The sequence below is a fragment of the Choristoneura fumiferana genome, chromosome 28, assembly GCF_025370935.1.
Source record: "Choristoneura fumiferana chromosome 28, NRCan_CFum_1, whole genome shotgun sequence".
Lineage (NCBI taxonomy): Eukaryota > Metazoa > Arthropoda > Insecta > Lepidoptera > Tortricidae > Choristoneura > Choristoneura fumiferana.
In genome coordinates this window covers 8,082,967-8,100,515 of record NC_133499.1, presented here as the reverse complement: position 1 = coordinate 8,100,515, position 17,549 = coordinate 8,082,967, and the positions used below count along the sequence as shown (strand labels likewise).

General features: G+C 41.6%; 2 protein-coding genes across 2 annotated transcripts in view; both read left to right on the top strand.

Annotated features, from left to right (window-relative positions):
- Positions 1-17,549, top strand: part of LOC141443769 (uncharacterized) — a 138,196-nt gene that overhangs the window by 29,110 nt on the left and 91,537 nt on the right.
- LOC141443867 (uncharacterized) lies at positions 2,778-11,741 on the top strand. Its single transcript, XM_074109230.1, has 4 exons — positions 2,778-2,795; positions 3,976-4,053; positions 10,267-10,362; positions 10,935-11,741. The coding sequence occupies exon 4, from the start codon at positions 11,157-11,159 to the stop codon at positions 11,529-11,531; it is 375 nt and encodes a 124-aa protein (XP_073965331.1). The 5' UTR covers positions 2,778-2,795; positions 3,976-4,053; positions 10,267-10,362; positions 10,935-11,156; the 3' UTR covers positions 11,532-11,741.

Here is a 17,549-nt window from a genome sequence, read left to right as displayed (position 1 = left end):
GGAAATTCAGTAGACATAATAGAGTATTTATTGGTCCAAAATAATGTATAAGTAGCATATGTAATGTCCTCCCTCTAACTACTTGTAAACCACTGTTTGAACGGTTGAATTTACTGATAGTCCTTGTTTATATATTTTTGAATATGTAACTGTCAAATTACATCCAAAGCACTAAAACAAACAGCAAGTGTGCCATTTTAATACCAATACCCAATAAACTATTTATCCTAAAACTAACACACACTTGTATTGCAGAGAAACTGTTTTCCAAGGGCAATACGATATTTAATAAGTTGCCTAACGCATAGCTGAGTTGCCCAGGAGTAAATTCAGATTTAAATTATATCAGTGGCTTAAAGACAAAGCATTTATTTAATTAAAGAATATTTAAAATAAAATTGACTTTATCACAGGTTACATTGATCTATAAATTAATAAAACTATTATTCAATTTAGATTATTTATTTATATACAAAATTAATTGTCTTTTTAGTGAACTTATTTAATAAGTTAATGTTTTCATGCCAGTGTTTTTGGTTTCATGTGTCACTGCACCTTAACACATTTTTATAAAACCATTTATTACCTTGTCTAAAGCAAAATAAATTATTTCATTTCATTTCAACAATACTAAGATTAACGGCTTAATTCAGTTCTGGCAATTCGCCGGCCGCTGCCGCGGTACGCTTGCTTCGCTCGCTCGGCTCGGCTTGTGTGTTGTGGACACAATTCATACTAACCACTGCTCGCTTGCTTGTAACCTAAATTAAAACTTGGGTCCCTATATCTCGGCTATTTTTAAGTACAGAGAAAAAATTGTCTAACAAATACGCTTATTTTAACGTATTCTATACAGTAACATCATTTAAAATATATGTCATCATGACTTCTTTTTGCCAAAAATTTCAAGTCCCCGGCTCCTTGCAAAAATTTAAAAACTTTGGGTACCTTTATCTCAAGCCATTTTTGATTACAGAGAAAGTTGTGTTCAAGTAAATACGCTTATTTTAACGTACTCTATTTGATAACATCATTGAAAAACATGTGTCATCATGACTTCTTTTTGCCAAAAATTTCCAAGCCCCCGGCTCCTTGCAAAAAATTTAACACTGGGTACCTTTATTTCGGCCATTTTTGATTTACAGAGAAAAGTTCTTCAAGTTAAATACGCTTCTTTTAACTTACTCTATTGATAACATCATTTAAAATATGTGCCATCATGCCTTAATTTTGGTAAAAAATTGTAAGTGTAAAATTAAGATTTAACAAAAATACAGCAACCCTGCGCCTAAGTCAAATGTATTTTATATTGTCACTGTAAAATTAAGATTTTCAGATTTTTTTGATGCTGCTATAAAGCTACCTTTATACAAAATTTCAAGTTTTAAGGACAACTTGTAGGTATTTGTATGGAAACACCTTTTTTTTAATGGTATATTTTGATTGGGTTGACTTCGAAGTTTAATTTTTTACTGAGCTTCAAGGTACTGCACACCAACCAGGTTTGAGTATTGATATTAATTTCGGCATGCTACCTCCACATTGAAGATTGTCCCGTGTGGAAAATTATGCTTAGAGCCCTATGTCCCTGATGAAAAAGGATCTTAAAAGACAGACAGATCATGTATAGTGATCATTTAGGGTTCGGTTTTTAGGTTCCGGACCCAAAAAGGCAAAAACGAACCCTTATAGTTTCGCCATGTCTCTGTCTGTCTTCTGTCTCTGTCTCTGTCTGTCTGTCTGTCTGTCGTCTGTCTGTTCTGTCGTCTGTCTGTCTGTCTCTGTCGTCTGTCTGTCTGTCTGTCTGTCTGTCTGTTGTCTGTCTGTCTGTCTGTCTTCTGTCTGTCGTTTCCGTCTGTCCGTCCGTCCGTCCGTCCCGTCCGTCGTCCGGTCCTCCGTCTGTCTGGTCTGTTGTCTGTCTGTCCGTCCGTCCGTCCGCGCTTTGCCCGGACTATCAAACACTATGCCACAAAAAATGGTACAATGGTATGCTTGTTTGCCACCACTCGAATTAAAAAAACAGTCATAAAAAATTTTTTTTAAGGTACCTCCCATAGACAAAAGTGGGTGATTTTTTTTCTCATCCTAACCCTTTAGTGTGGGGTATCGTTGGATAGGTCTTTTAAAACCAGTAGGGGTTTGCAGACAATTTTCAATTGAGTGATTTGTTTGCGAAATATTCAACTTTAAAGTGCACATTTTCATTAAAATAGGCGTCAGCGTAAAATGTAAAACGGGTGGATCAAAAAAATTTGAAAAAATCACAACGGTAGTAAGTATATCAAACTTAAAAGAAAACTATAACGGCAAGTTGCTGAGAATTATTAAGTAGGTTAAAGTAAATAGCAGCCTAAGGTATAAAATATACCTAAAACTTGGAAGATTCCGTATAAATACGAAATCCTTAAAAAATATTACTTAATTTTTTCGTAATGGCTACGGAACCCTATTTTGGCGTGTCCGACACGCTCTTGGCCGGTTTTATCCCTTTTGAAGCACAAGTGCAAATTTTTTCATGAGGATAAAACACAAGTGCACATATAAGAACAAGTGCGCAATTGTGCTTTACACGAATCTGAAAAAAGAGTGACATATTATTTTTATTTATAGTGTAAGTTTTCATGTGTTTCCGGATCCAGCCAAGGAAATAGACAGATTTCGAATGTGGGGTCAGAATGTTCGATGACAAATACATTTTCAAGAATAGGACAGTGAGTCAACAACAATTAGAAAAAAAATATTGTTATGATAAACAGAGATTGAGCAAAGCTGCAATACCGTGCTTAACTTACCAGGTATGTATATATAAAGAAATACTTTGCATTTATAATGATACGCAGGTGGTAGGTGGGTAGTCTGGTAGTTGACTTATGACCTCACAAGCAGAATTTTGTTGTTTTTTTTATTTGACTGGATAGCAAACAAGCAAGTGGGTCTCCTGATGGTAAGAGATCACCACCGCCATAAACATCTGCAACGCCAGGGGTATTGCAGATGCGTTGCCAACCGAGAGGCCTTAGATGGGATACCTCAAGTGCCAGTTATTTCACGCTGTCTTACTCTCCACGCCGAAACACAACAGGCAAGCACTGCTGCTTCATGGCAGGATTAGCGAGCAAGAAGGTGGTATAGAAATCTGGGTGGTCCTACCACCTGTTGTTGATTCAAACCTCTCAGTTTTTTCGGATTTATGTGTGAAATAACATTAATCATAAGCTTTTTGGTGAAAGAATACATGGTGAGGAAACCTGCACGCACTTGTGATCAGTGGTATGTGTGAAGTCCCCAACTTGCACTGGCCACTGGGCCCTCCCTATCAGTGAGGAAGCCTGTGGCCAGTGGTGTGTATATACATATTGTATATATGCTGGAGCTGACGATGATGATGGACTTATATTGGCCAACGAAAGCTGTACCAGACAAACTGCGGCAAATTAAAAGAAATGAGGCTGACAACTCTTGCTGTACACTGTTAAAACAATGTTGATACTTAGAATTATTAAAAATTTCCAGATCTTAAATTTACTTCGAGACTTCAAGCTACACCAACATTAATTATAGTAATGTGTGAAAGTTGAGATGTACTTTAGGAGTCCCTTGGTCAATTTTATGACTTTTGTCAGTGTCCATTTATGTACAGTCCAGACGCATCAATTTTGGACCATTTTGACCAGATTGTCATTGAATATAATCTTCTAACATTTTAATTATAACATAATCTTATAACATTTTGCATTTTGAGAATGGTAGTTGAATTGAACAAAAAATAATTAATTTATTTCTTAGAGCAGAAAATATCGAAACTATCTAAGCCGGGTTAGAATTTATTTATTTATTATTTAACAAATTTGATGTGGAATGTCAATATGTCAATTTTGACAGTCTTCAAAAATGATACCAGATTAAAGTTTGGTAAAAAATGCGTGGACAGCTTTTGCTGGCCAGATTCTAATAACTTTATTGTTTGTAATACAGGTTCAACTCAAATTGAAGTATCTGCTGCAAGGACAATAGACACCTTTAATACAGATTTGCCTACAACAAGCACTGCAGGTAATTTCATGCGAATGTTGTTTATTAAACAGACTCATATTGAAGTGGGTGATGTAAGTAGATACAGTTATGTGTATGCGAACCAAGCAAATCAATTTTGGAATACACTATTATTGATGAAAATGTGTGCATTCTGTTGGGTGCCTGTATTTGATTACTCGGATTTGCATAATTTACCATTTTCACTTCTGTTAGTAAAATTTTCATTGCCTCATGACAACATGGGAGACTGACTAGTTTTGGCAAATTATTTTTTTCAATTAATCTAAATAAGTAATAGTATAATAGGTTTATGTTTGTGACAAGCAAGATATGTGACAGCCAATACAGGACACAATACATTTCTATTTAACTACTATATTAAAAAAAATGTATTTATATTACTTTTTAGGGTATGTACCGTACCTCGAAAACAAATAAGTTTTCTATTAATAACCTAACCATAAAAAAAATATTTTGAATACAAGCTTTTTATGCTGACTGTACTTTTTGTTGACTGTACTTGCATTGTCACCCAAATTACATTTGTATACCAAATTTCAAGTCGATGCTATTAACCGTTGAAGAGTTCCGCCCTGCGGAGACGATCCTGGCTGGACTACTAGGATGTTACTACCAGATTATTGTGTTGTCACGCGATTTACATAAGTATTCCAAATTTCAAGTCAATCTGACAACTGGGAGTTGGTCAAATTATACTTGCAAGATTTGACTACAGACAGAGACAGACAACGGGACAGGTCACAGGTGAAACTAAATAAAAGCTTGTAAAAAAATGCCATTTTTAGTAAAAGCTCTTTTGCCAACTATAGTTTTTATTCGGAAACCAGCATTAGATAAACAAAAAAATTGATACACAATAATAATAATAATAATAAATATCACGGGACAATTCACACAATTGACCTAGTCCCAAAAGTAAGCTTAGCAAGCTTGTGTTATGGGTACTAAGCAACGGATAAATATAATTAAACATACTTAAACATTCGTATTTTTTCATACAAATATCTGCCCCAACACGGGAATCGAACCCGGACCTCAAGCTTCGTAGTCAGGTTCTCTAACCACTAGTCGATCTGTCATCTAAACACAAGAATTTAACCGAAACTCAATGTCAACTGGAAGAGATCACATAATTTCGATTAAATTTAGAAAGTACCTCATTTACGACTAGACCTTACGACCTTTGTTCACTAATATAAATTTATAATAATAAATAATCTAGATGGTTTAACAATTAATATGGTAAAATGTATTAACTTTCCGCCTCAGTTTTGTTAACCAACATACAAATTGGTTACCTACAGAACAGGCCTTGCCTAGTGTAGGAGTCAGTGTAATTTATTGTAAAGTAGCACCATTTTTGAAAAAAAAAATTGTATATGTAGTTTGAATTAAAAAAAAAAATTAAATTGAATTAAAATTAAATTTTCTGTACAATAAAGAGCTTTACATACATACATACATTACTATATGAGTGAAAGTATGTATTGTAGATTTGAGATAAGTTCTCTTTATGTTGTCCAACTGTCCAACATTTCTACTCACTTAATCAGTCATTGAGGTGTAAAAATTCTATAAGATCTTGAAACAAATTTTGCAACTGCTTGAACCCAATTTATAGCATACTATACAAATAGCTGTTTTCATATAATATTATGTTAAGACCTGTTTTATACTAAAACCTCTTCTTTTGAGAAAACCATAACTCATGTCAGTCCGTGTAGCAACCGTTGTGTTGATTAAATAAATAATGTTTATGCTGTCACCACGAGTCCACGAGTCTCTATTCTAATTTATAAATTAGTTTTATCATGGTAGCAGATCGTAAGGAATCGAGTGAAAGTAATAAATAAATCGAGTGTGTAATAAACCAAGTTTCAAATCAATCCGGGAAGACGAAGATTCAAAATGCAATCACCTAGTTGCAAAATTGACATCGGTCACCTGGAAGGTGTAAAAAACTGGTCTACATGGAAATTCAAGGCAACATTACTACTTAGAGGTATGCCCGGTGGATTGGATGCGGTAAACGGTACCCTCGAGAAACCTGTGAAACCTACTACTAGCAAAGCCGATGAAATTTCTCAGTACAATACAGCTCTCGATCATTACAACAAAATTGACAGTTCCGCATTACTACTGCTTACTGCAAATATGTCAGACGAAACTCTTCAAAAGATCATGCGTTTTAACTCGTCTAAAGAAGTTTGGGATGAATTACATCGGTTATTCGACGGCAAGTCTGAAGACAAGAGTTACGCACTTTGTATGGAGTTTTTCGGCTATTGTAAAGATCCGTCACATGACATCACGACTCATGTCTCCAAAATCAAAACCATTTGGTCAGATTTGAAAACTGAATTAATGAAGATAGACAAATCCGAATTACCAGATATCTTATTAATCTGTAAAATTCTCGATACTCTACCTGAAGCATATTTTTCTTTCAAATCGAGCTGGATGTTGATGTCGAAGACAGACAAAACGATAGAAAATCTGACTACGCAACTTTGTGCGTATGAACGCGCTATGTCATTGAAGAATGAAGGTCCTGAAGAAGCTCTGGCGCTACTGAATAGCAATAAAGCAAAGAAGAAATGTGGATACTGCGGAAAAGTCGGTCATAAGGTCAGACAATGTCATAAATGGAAAGCTGACGGGAAACCAGCAAAGCCAGAAAATAAACAGACATCAAGCAATTTGAACTTAATGCTCTTGCCAGTTACTACGGATGTTAACTCAATGCTTATGAACTATGATGCATCAAGTTGGTTTGTTGACAACGGAGCTACTAGTCACGTCACTTGCCGGAACGATTTTTTCTCTAGTTTCGAGCATTTTATTGATTCTCGTACAGTGACGACCGCTAATGGAGCTACTGTCAAAGCTATTGGCAAAGGTACTGTTGACTTGAAAACTGTTATCAAAGGCAAAGAGTCCAGGCTAAGACTCTGTGATGTCTGGTACGTACCTGATATTATGCGAAACCTATTCTCTGTGCTGGCCACTCAAGACAGACTAAACAATAGTGTTTTCATGTCTGAAAGGAACACTGCTCGCTGAAAGTTGATGGACATGTTATATTGACTGGCAAAAGAACGAAGAATGGAGGCTTATACAAGCTTAATGTAGAGACTATTACAAAGTCAATTCCTGATCTGAACGCCTTGTCAACAGATAATATACTACAACTTTATCACGAACGGTTAGCTCACCAGAATAAGAAACACGTCAAAGGAGTTATTGAACGGGAACTTGGAATTAAAGTTCGTCTAGATTCTGAACTATGTACCGGATGTATTTACGGAAAGACTCACCGGCAAACGTTTGGAACAAGAGAACGAGCTAAGGAACCTGCAGAAATTATTCACGCTGATGTGTGTGGTCCATTCCAGCCTTCCTTCAATAAATTTCGTTACTTCGTTCTGTTTAAGGATGACTTCAGCAAGTATCGTCACGTTTATTTCTTGCGACAGAAATCGGAAGTTCACCTAAAGCTCCGACAGATGTTACAGGAATGTAAAGTGGCTGGACACTCTGTAAAAGAATTTTTGAGTGACAACGGAGGTGAATTCGATAATGAGAACGTAAGGTGCATTCTACGGGAAGCTGGAATAAGGCAAAGGCTCACGATGCCCTACACGCCGCAACAAAATGGCCTTAGCGAACGTGAAAATAGAACATTAGTCGAAGCCGCCCGCACAATGATGCATGCTCATGAAGAATTACCTCTCGCTACATGGGCTGAGTTGATAAATACTGCTGCGTACGTTTTAAATAGAAGCGGCCCAACTCCAGAAAATGGTAAATCACCATTTGAATTGTGGTTTAAGAAAAAGCCAGCAATCAGTCACCTAAAAATAATTGGATGTGAATGTTACGCTCATATTCCTCAACAAAAGAGAGCGAAGCTATCTAAAAAGGCTGAAAAATGCATCTTAATTGGATATGACGGTGATGAAGGCTACCGCTTACTAAGTAAGAGTGGGAAACTCATAAGGTCAAGAGACGTTATATTTAATGAGTCAGTACTTACTCCTTATGGCCCAGATGATTCAGCAGAGCAGCACTCAGCTGAAATCTATTTTCCACTTTCAGAACCACCGATGTGTAATGCAAGGGAGGATGATCGCACTGAAAACCGCTCGGATCGCACTGCAAGTAGCACTGATGAGCCTAGATCAGTTGTGCCTTCCACATCGCCGGATCATGTTGAGAGTCAGGAAGTAGGAAACCAAGACAGAGGTATGGAATCATTTCAGCCGTCTTCAGAAGCATCACTGCCAGGGTCACCTTTTTATGAAGATGCTTTAGATGATGATGACAATGATGATACTGAGGCTCCAAGAAATAACGTAGATGATATAGCTGAGATAGCTACAAGAATGACTCTACGGGGACAGAAGTCAAATTCGACAACCTGATCGTTTTGAAGACTATGTTATGATGTCAGCTGATGATGTTAACGAGATCAATGAACCAAAAACCTACAAAGAAGCAATTTCTAGTCCGCATAAAGATCAGTGGGTCAAAGCAATGGAAAATGAGGTGAAGTCTTTAAAGGAAAACAAAACCTGGATACTGGTTGACCTTCCAAAAGACAGAAAGCCTATATCCTGTAAATGGGTATACAAGATCAAGACCAATGCAGATGGCTCTCTAGACAAATTTAAGGCAAGGCTAGTTGCAAGAGGGTATACACAGAAAAAGGGCATCGACTTTGATGAAACTTTCAGCCCAGTTGCTAAGATGACGACAATTAGATCGGTCTTAAGCGTTGCTGCAAATGAAGGTTTAAAATTAACCCAATTTGATGTATCGACCGCATTCTTGTATGGTTCACTGAACGAAGAAATCTATATGAGTCAACCTGATGGCTACTCAGATGGATCAAAGAAGGTGTGTAGACTCAAGAGAAGTCTATATGGCCTCAAGCAAGCACCTCGGTGTTGGAATAAATGCATGGTAGATTATTTGAAGACTATTGGATTTAAACAAAGTGATACTGAGCCCTGCCTGTTTATTCGAAACCGTGAGAGTAACAAAATCATTCTTGCTCTATATGTAGACGACGGTCTGGTTGCTGCAACAAATCAGGAAGATTCTGAAAAGTTTATTAGAGAGTTGAAAAGAAGATTCAAAATCACTATAAAAGATGCATCCTATTTTCTAGGATTAGAAATAAAGAATCAGAATGGTGATATAAAAGTGTCACAGAAGCACTACGCTCTAAAAGTTTTAGACCGCTTTGGTATGAGCGATTGCAAACCTGTCACCACTCCTATACAGAAAGATGGATTGCCAGATCTGGATAAAGAGGTGGTAGATCCTACTTCATTTCCGTATAGAGAAGCTGTGGGAGCACTGGCATACTTGACCGTTGGAACCAGACCTGATTTAGCATACGCTATAAGCGTTGTATCCCGAACTCTAGAAAATCCTTCTAAAGAAGACATCCAGAAGCTGAAACGTATTCTAAGATATATCAAAGGAACTTCGGACTATGGAATAACTTTTAAGAAGAGATGCAATGCAGGAATCCTAGAATGTTATAGCGATTCTGATCATGGTGGAGACCGAAGCTCCGGACGCTCGACGTCGGGTATTTTATGTTTATACTCTGGAGGAGCAATATCTTGGGCGAGTCGACGACAAACATGTGTTGCGATATCCAGTACAGAAGCCGAACTGGTAGCTGCAAGTGAAGCAGCTAGAGAGATTGTTTGGATCAAAAGGCTCTTTGGCGAAATATCTGAGTTGAAGGAGATACCCAAACTGAAGGTTGATAATGATGCAGCCATAAAGATCTCACATAATCCAGAACTTCACAGAAGAACCAAGCATATTGCTATACGACATTTTTACGTACGAGAACTCGTTGCTGATGGTGAAATATGCGTAGAATATGTACCCAGCGAGTTCCAACTGGCAGATTTTCTGACAAAGGCATTACATAAGCCACGGATTGAATCAATAGCAATGAAAATTGGTATGGTCCGTTAAGGGTTGCCAAAAAGGGAGGATGTTAAGACCTGTTTTATACTAAAACCTCTTCTTTTGAGAAAACCATAACTCATGTCAGTCCGTGTAGCAACCGTTGTGTTGATTTAAATAAATAATGTTTATGCTGTCACCACGAGTCCACGAGTCTCTATTCTAATTTATAAATTAGTTTTATCATATTATAATTATATATTTGGGGGATTGCAGGTGTACAGGTTCCAACTGGAGAAATAGCTGCTGGAATTGCTTCCTTGAACAAGACAGCTGGTATCACCATTGATATTCCAAAGCCTAGAACTTCAGGTAAGCAACTGGTCACCCACATACTTATTTATTTATTTATCGTTATCATCAGCCTATTTACGTCGTACTGCTGGGCACAGGCCTCCTCTCACAATGAGTGAGCTTGGGCTATAGTTCTCACGCAGGCCTAGTGCGGATTGAGAACTTCACACACGCCATTGAATTTCTTCGCAGTAGTGTGCAGTGTTCCTCACGATGTTTGCCAGCACCAAAGAGCTCATGATAAATTACAAATGTAATTCCGCATATAAATTCCGAAGAACTCGGAGCTGGGCTGGAACCCACGACCCTCTGCTTTGTTGCGGACAACCACGCGACGCTGTAGTTTTAATTAGTTTCTAATTAGATTTAGAGGCTGTTTCATTATTTGTTTTGTTCAAATAGGCGGAGACGGCATCACATTTAACCGTCGGTTAACGCTAATCAATGGATGGTGAAACAGCCCCTTAAGCTTCTATTATATAGATTCTAATTAGATTTTAAGATTATTGTAAATTAGTACTGTAATTTAGCTTTAATTAGGTTAAGTTTCCCGAAATAATGATTTTTGAAGTTGATTTTTGCGACACTAGCCCATACCGAATAATAAATGCGACGACTGCGATATGAATGGGCTACTTCTCCGTTGATGCGCACCTCGGCGGCCGTGGGGGGGGGGGGAGCTGGATGATTGGTTCCGGCGCAGCATGGCGTAGCAACCGACGCCTCAACAGGCGCCTAAACCGGAGCCGAACACAAGCGGCGCCGTTCGCCACCAGCGAGGCATCGAGAAGCTCGCCGAGGCACTGGAGAAGATGGCGCGGGTGCGCCCACCACCGCGCCAAGTGTACGAGCTGCCTGCCTTCTCCGGTGCGGCGGAAGAGTGGCTGCCGTTCCAGGCGGCTTACAACGAATCGTCGAAGGCGTACAGCTTCACGCCAAACGATAACATGGCGCGGCTGCGCTCATGTTTGCGCGGCCCCGCACGCGAAGCAGTGGAGTCGCTGCTGCACACTGCCGCCAACCCCGAGGCGGTGATGCAGACCCAGCGGCAGTGGACGTCCAGAGGTCCTGGCATCAAAAGCCTTGGACGACTTAAAGAAGCTGCCGCGCTTGGGATCGACCGCCACCGAGATCAACACATTCGCGGTGAAGTTGCAGACCATAGTGACAGTGCTGGGGTCCATTGAGCAGCAGGGCTACCTCGCCAGCCCCCTGCTCGCGCGGAATGTCATGGAGAAGCTGAGCCAGCATCTCCGGGCACGCTTCGGCGACTACGCGGCCGAGCAGATAACCACGACGGATCCGCAGATCATGGTACTTTCGCGCTTTCTCATGCGCGAGGCGGACCGTGCCCTCCGATACGCTTACACTTCAGGGGGTACGAAGTCCGCCACCGCCGCAGCCGTTCCGACGAGAGGTGGCTCGACCGACGCCTGCCAAACCAGCGAAGCCGATCCAGCGACCGATCTAAACCACCGAGGCGCAGGACGCGCGCAATGAGGGCTATCGTTTTTTGTCTCACTAGATGGCGCACTGTTGCGTGAGGTTTTTAAGTGTGGCTTTCAGAGTCTGTTATTACGGGCGTGAAAACAAAGTTTAGAATAAAATCATATTTGATACACCTTAAAACCGTACCATAAAAATATCGAGCATGCCACAGTGTTGCATAGTCCCCGTTTTGTTCGGAAAAAAGGGAGGACAAAGGTTTCCGAAAGACAAAACTGTCTAAAAACACAGACATTCATTGCCCCGGAACGTATATTTGCTATAATTAATTTCAGATATTGCAAAATATTCACAAATTTATTCTAATTAAAAATAAACCCGCGTAGCTCACCCAAAAACTATGAGATTTGACATTTCGGAGACCTCACGCTACACTAGCGCCTCTAGCGGCGAATTCATTCGCGATAGCCCTCATTGCCTCGCCTGCGGAGGCGGCCATCCAACTCCGCGCTGCAAATGGGTCGCGCAGATGGCGGTGAACGAGCGCTGGCGGTGGGCACGCGACAACCGGGTCCCGATTCCGGTGCCTCGACCGGCAGCACCGCCGCGTCACCTGCCGCGTCGACTGGCGCCGCCACTTGTACCATCCGAACGGTGTTGTCGTGGATACGGGACGACGCCAAACGCTACACGCCATTTGCTCAGCGAGATAGCCGAACTGACCCAGCCCGAGCAGTGGCGCTGGGTACCGACCCAAGCGATCCCGGCTGACGACGCTACGCGAGCGGACAGTACCCCCGAGATCGCCGCCACCGACCGGTGGTTCACCAGGCCCGATTTTCTGCGCCTGCCAGAGAACCAGTGGCCGCAGGAACCTCCGACAATGCGAGAAGCCAGCTTATTGGTGAGTGCAAGCGATAACAGTGCGAGTGACAAGTCACCGCGAGTGGACACCTACCAGAGATTTCGCGATTTTCGAGTTTCGAAAAACTCATTCGAGCCACCGAACCGCGCTGTAAGAAACGAACTATCGACTTAGTGCGACGTGCGGAGCACCTCTGCCAACGGAGGTGCCAGACGAACGACTTCGCCTCCTTCAAAGCGGGGAGAGGCTACCGAAGCGGAGCCGCCTCTACGTGCTCGACCCCGTCCTGGAGGACGGCCTGCCGCGCCGGTGCCGGGCCTAACGAAGAGGCCCGTCATTCTCGACGGGCGACACGCCTTCGTGCGCCTTCTGATCGAGAAGGCGCACCGCGACGCCGCCCACTCATCAAACGAGCGGGTGGTCAACGACCTGCGGCAGCGGTTGTGGGTGCTCCATCTGCGCCCCACCGTAAAAAAGGTGGCGCGCGCCTGCCGCACGTGCGCCGTGCGACGTGCGACAGCCCGACCTCCAGCGATGAGCGAGCTGCCGCGGGCTCGGATCGAGCCGCACTGCCGGCCCTTCACCAACTGCGGGGTCGATTATTTCGGCCCCCTCACAATCGGACGGCGGCACGAGAAGCGCTGGGTGGCGCTGTTCACGTGCCTAACGACGCGCGCCGTTCATATCGAGACGGTGGCCAGCCTGTCAACCGACTCAGCGATCATGGCGCTGCGGCGCCTGGCGGCACGACGCGGATGGCCCCGCCTCATATACAGCGATAACGCTACGTGCTTCCGCGAGGCCGACACCGAGCTGCGCGCCGCCTACACCGAGTGGCTGCCAGCGCTGCGCGACTATGCGCTGCGCCATCGGATCAGACGCCAACCTGCCCCGGAACGTGCGGTCGCGCGGGGTCATAGAAGCTGTCTTCCCCGGACCGGATGGTGGCGTCCGGAGCGCGGACGTGCGCACGACGGGCGGCGTGTTCCGGCGGCCGACGACGCGGCTGGCTGTTCTCCCGACTGAAGAAGGAGCCTCCGCTGCGGATGCGGCGGGGGGAAATGTTGCGGACGGCCACGCGACGCTGTAGTTTTAAGTAGTTTCTAATTAGATTTGTGGCGTTATCTGGGAAAAGGTACCTTGTTGGCGGTATTGGGTTATTGATATCCCCCATAATCTACATACATTTAGCTATCGAACCATGTAAGAAACATGCATGTAGGTTTAATAGATATTTAAAAAAAAATGTTGAACCTCAAAAGCCAGAAAAGGTGATTATGAGAAAATTGAATTCAAACTTATACACCCCATAAAAGTATGTTGTTGGAAGTTACATAGATAACATGCTATTTGAGGAGTAGATTGTACGGGCTTTCAGGTTTCAAGAACAATTTTGTAATTGGACAACTGTTTTCCTATAGTTTACCTTGCCAAAGTGCATAAAGTAAAAAAAAGGTTGATGGATTTTTTACTTAATTTTCTATTTATAGTATATTTCCATTGGATTTTATCGAAGGGAAAAATATTATGCGTAATTGGACATGAAATAAGAACTACTCCGCTTTGAATTAACGTTGTTTAATGTATTAAAAAAATACTTTAACAAAAATAACTTTGTGGTTTACAAATGTAATTAAACAGTCAAAATCAACAAACGTTTATATTTAGTACGTTAAAAAATAGCCAAATGAGACCAAATCAACTCAACAAATCTTAAAAAACTAGTTTTTTCAGTCTCAGAATTCAAGGTGAAGTTTAGTAAAAAGTTGGTACAATCACTATAATATTTTTGAAAAGGTACCTTATCGTCGGTGGTAAAATATTTAGTGATATGAAGTGATATCATTTGAAAACGACTAATAACTTACGATTAATTTTAATAGTCTTAATTTAAGAACACTTTAGTATTAAAACTCTTACCAAAAACCTATAATTTTGTCTCAACAAAGGTACCTTATTGTCGGACGTAAAATGTTTAGTGACATAGTTAAAGATAAGATCTAAAAAAATGCTTTTGATTTGTAGTTGTAACTATAAATCGTTATTATTATTATTATGACCTTGTGTAAGGTCCGCCCGGATTGCTACCACCATCTTGCTCGCAAATCCTGCCGTGAAAACTGCTATTTGCTTGCATTGTTGTGTTTCGGCGTGGAGAGTAAGACAGTCGGTGAAATTACTGGCACTTGAGGTATCCCATCTTAGGCCTCTAGGTTGGCAACGCATCTGCAATGCCCCTGGTGTTGCAGGTGTCTATGGGCGGTGGTAATCTTTTACCATCAGGTGAGACCCACTTGCTCGTTTGCCATCCAGTCGAATAGAAAAAAAATGACAAATTGGCGTAAATCGTCTATAAGGGCCTTATCACACTAGCGATTTGTGGGAGAGTTGAAAGCGAGGCAAACGTGCAGTGAATTCGCTGCGAGCGTATAACGATTTCGCCGCAAGCAAGCAACGACATCGCCGCGAGCGCGCCACGATGTCGTTGCTGCGAGCGCGTAGCGAGTTCGCTGCTTTAGTGCCAAAAACGCCATATTGTAGACTTTCGTATAATAATAATAGGGCGTCTTCGTCGCAGCGAACTCGCAGCGACATCGTTGCGCGCTTGCGGCGATATCGTTGCGTGCTCGCGGTAAAATCGTTACGCGCTCGAAGCGAACTTGCTGCGCGCTCGCATCGCTTTTAACTCGCCCGCAAATCGTTAGTGTGATAAGGCCCTAACTGGCTACCGCCTAATGGTGGCCAGTTATTGATGATTTACCTTACTTTAATTAAACGCATTTTATGATGATTCTGATTGACGTTTCTTACGCGCCGACAAGCACCGCACTGGGCCCGCGTGGGAACTACTGCCCAAGCTCTCTCATTCTGAGAGGAGGCCTGTACCCAGCAGTGGGAGGTATAGGCTGGGATGATGATGATGATGATGACGCGCCGTCAAAGTACCGACGTCCGACACGTCTTCTAAACCGATACCGAGCGCACAGAAAGCATTCAAGAGCGGCACACGCCCAAAATAGGGTTCCGTAGCCTTACCAAAAAAATAAGTAATATTTTTTTAAGGATTTCATATTTTGTACGGAATCTTCCAAATTTAGGTATATTTTATACCTTAGGCTACTATTTACTCATAAACTACTAATAATTCTAAAGCAAACTTAGCCGTTATAGTTTTCCTTGAAAGTTTGATATACTTACTACCATTCTGATTTTTTTCAAATTTTTCCACCCACCGGTTTAGATTTTAGAGGGGGGGGGGGACGCTCGATTTTAATGAAAATTTGCACTTTAAAGTTGAATATATCGCAAACAAACCACTGAATCGAAAAATCATCTTAGCAAACCCCTGATGGTTTTAAAAGACCTATCCAACGGTACCCCACACTATAGGGTTGGATGAGAATAATAAATCACCCCAAACTTTACGTCTATGGGAGGTACCCTATAAACATTTTTTTTTGAATTTTTTATTGTACTATTTTGTCGGCAGTTTACCTATATATCCGTGCAAAATTACAGCTTTCTAGCATTTATGGTCCCTGAGCAAAGCCGCGGACGGACAGACAGACAGACATGGCGAAACTATAAGGGTTCCGTTTGGCTCCGGAATCCTAAAAATCGATTTAAAAACTTGTGTCTCTGTGAAATCAAAATTTAGACCCTTCTTATTAATAAAGAGTAAAAAGACATTTTACTTTGAACGCGATTATCTCGGAAACTAGAACCGACAACAAGGTACCTTTTCTCAGATAATGCCACATTTAAGCTTGTATTATATAGATTCTAATTAGACTAAGATTATTGTAAATTAGTACTGTAAGTTAGTTTTAATTAATAATAATAATAATAATCATTAATCTGTGGCAGAAAATAAGACAGGATTACACAATAAAACAAAAATATAAGCAGGTGGCAATGGGCTAGGCTCAGCATAAGCTGCGAGCAAAGGAAACTTGCAGCGCTGATTTTCAGCCTGCGCCCGTCCCACAGCGTAACAAGTTTACTCTAGAGCCGGGTAAATAAGGCTGCATTTTAAGAACAGAAAAGAAAATGCGCATGAAATAAAATGATAAATAAATAAAACTAAAAAGAACAGGTGGCAAGGCATCATTGCGAGTCTGTTGTCTTAGGTTTGGAGCTCTGAATTTGAGCTCTGGTTGAGTTCGAAACGCGTCAGTGCAGTGTGGGTTGCCGTGACCTATGCGCGCTCCCACAGTGAAGAGGTGGAGGAACCGCATGAACACGAACATGTTGCATAAGCGTAGATATCACTTGATTTATTTTAGGTTAAGTTTCCCGAAATAAAGATTTTTGAAGTTGATTTTTGCGACCCTAGCCCATACCGAATACTAGGGCACCACGATTCCGAGTAAATTAGGTTCATTTGTAAATAGTAAGTTAAGTAGTTTATAAGTAGCGATCAATAAAACCCGACATCGATAGCGAAAATGGCGATAATTCAGTGCGGTTTCTGAAACCCAGCGACCACCAGACCGCCTGAATTATCGCCAATTGAGTGGAGGCCGTCTTCCCGCCGCTCGGGTATAAATACGACGGTCTCCCCCCTAGCGAGTCTAGTCGACTTCAGCGAGCCATCCGAGTGACTAGAACAAGATATCCCAGCGAGCCTTACGATATCTGCGACGAACCCGGACCCGAACCATCTCTCGAACCTGCGACTTGGCTTTCCAACTGGACTCTGTACTTGCTCACTCGACGACCTTGGCTATCGATACCGGATTTTTCGATTCGCGATACGAATTACCCGAAGAAATACAGTCCACTACCCGAACTGCGAGTTTTTTCTTCTACTCGATTGATCCCAAGGCTGTCGTGTCGACGACAGCTTTATTTATACTTTCACAAAAAGAATACAAAAGGTAAACTTAAGGCT